Source organism: Typopeltis vanoorti, chromosome 13 (assembly GCF_054136105.1).
Source record: "Typopeltis vanoorti isolate ZY-2024b chromosome 13, IOZ_Tvanoo_1.0, whole genome shotgun sequence".
NCBI lineage: Eukaryota > Metazoa > Arthropoda > Arachnida > Uropygi > Thelyphonidae > Typopeltis > Typopeltis vanoorti.
In genome coordinates, this window is record NC_143561.1 from 117113018 (window position 1) to 117114410 (window position 1393).

Genomic DNA, 1393 nt, shown 5'->3' on the forward strand with positions numbered 1-1393 from the left:
ATGAGAGGTCTCTTCTCCTGATTGAAAAATTGAAGTAATTGCAAGTATGATACTGCATTTCCTTAAGTTTGTACTAGTCATCAATAATAATAATCAAAAACACACGTCCGTGTTTTTGATTATTATTATTGAATAAACATGTGTTTATTCAATAACAATATTATTGAATAAACCCTTCCTCTGAATGAAGAATAAACATGTATTCCAATTTCCACCCCGTGTTGGGGCGGGTAGTAGAATACCCCAACCTCACTACTGGGTATCGCAAAAGGCGATAAATGGAGACCCAGTCCCCGGGGGTAAATTCGGATCACTTTCCTGGGTTGGGCGAAAGGTAAAACGTATCTGATTACGGACACTGCATATCTGAATGAATAAATGCTCCTGGCAACAGATGTGACTTGGAAGACCCCAGAAGACGGTTATCTAGCCTGGTCTGATGTGGATAACGTATATATATGGCATATCAAAGGGAAAGCCTTTTACATTGGATCGTGGAATGTCAGAACACTGTACCAGGTAGGAACAACTAGGCAGGTAACAAATGAAATGGACAATTGCAAGTTAGACATCAGCGAACTCAGATGGACTGGTTTTGGTAGACTTAAAACTAAAGATAATAAGATAATGTTATACTCCGCTTCAGAGGAGAAGCATGAAAAAAGAGTTGCTCTAATATTGAAACCCCCCAAAGTAACCAAAAGTGTGATGGAATGGGAACCAGTAAACGAGAGAATTATAAAAGCCAGGTTCTATTCCAAATTGATGAACCTTTGTGTTGTGCAGGTTTATGCACTTACTGATGATGCAGATGAAGAAATAAAAGAATGCTTTTATGAACAACTTCAAAAGGTAATAAATTCTATGCCAAAATACGATATGATAATACTCACTGGCGATTTTAATGCAAAAGTGGGTAAAAGATCATGTGTAGAAGAAAATTCTTAGGTTTCCAGGCTTGTGAACACTGTAAATGGCATGATGCCTGTATCCTCTTGTGAAATGAACAACTTTGTCATTGGAGGAAGTATACTCAAACATAAAGAAATACATAAATTGACTTGGATCTCAACGCACGGCAATACAAGAAACCAAATTGATCATGTTACTATCAGTAGTAAATTCGTAAGATCTCTTCTTGATGTGAGCGAAAGAAGCGCAACATGCTGCAGAAAATGGACAAATTTGACAACTTTATTAGATTATAAAACAAATCAATGGTAACAAAAGCAATCCAAACATTCAATACAAACTTTACATTCAAGCTTTGAATGAAAAGGTAGATGCAGGATCTCAACAGGCACAAAATATTACAGCTAGTGTAATACCCACTTTGAATATTTCCGAAGACGAGATTTCGTTGAGCGAAGTCAAAGATGCCTTGAAGGCACTA

General features: G+C 37.0%; 1 protein-coding gene across 1 annotated transcript; it reads left to right on the forward strand.

Moving 5' to 3' along the window:
• Nucleotides 1-378: 378 nt before the first annotated feature.
• On the forward strand, nucleotides 379-948 carry LOC150100490 (protein CFDP2-like). The gene has a single exon (XM_090402666.1). It carries the CDS (start codon nucleotides 379-381, stop codon nucleotides 946-948), a length of 570 nt encoding a protein of 189 aa, XP_090258792.1.
• The last annotated feature ends 445 nt before the right edge of the window (nucleotides 949-1393 follow it).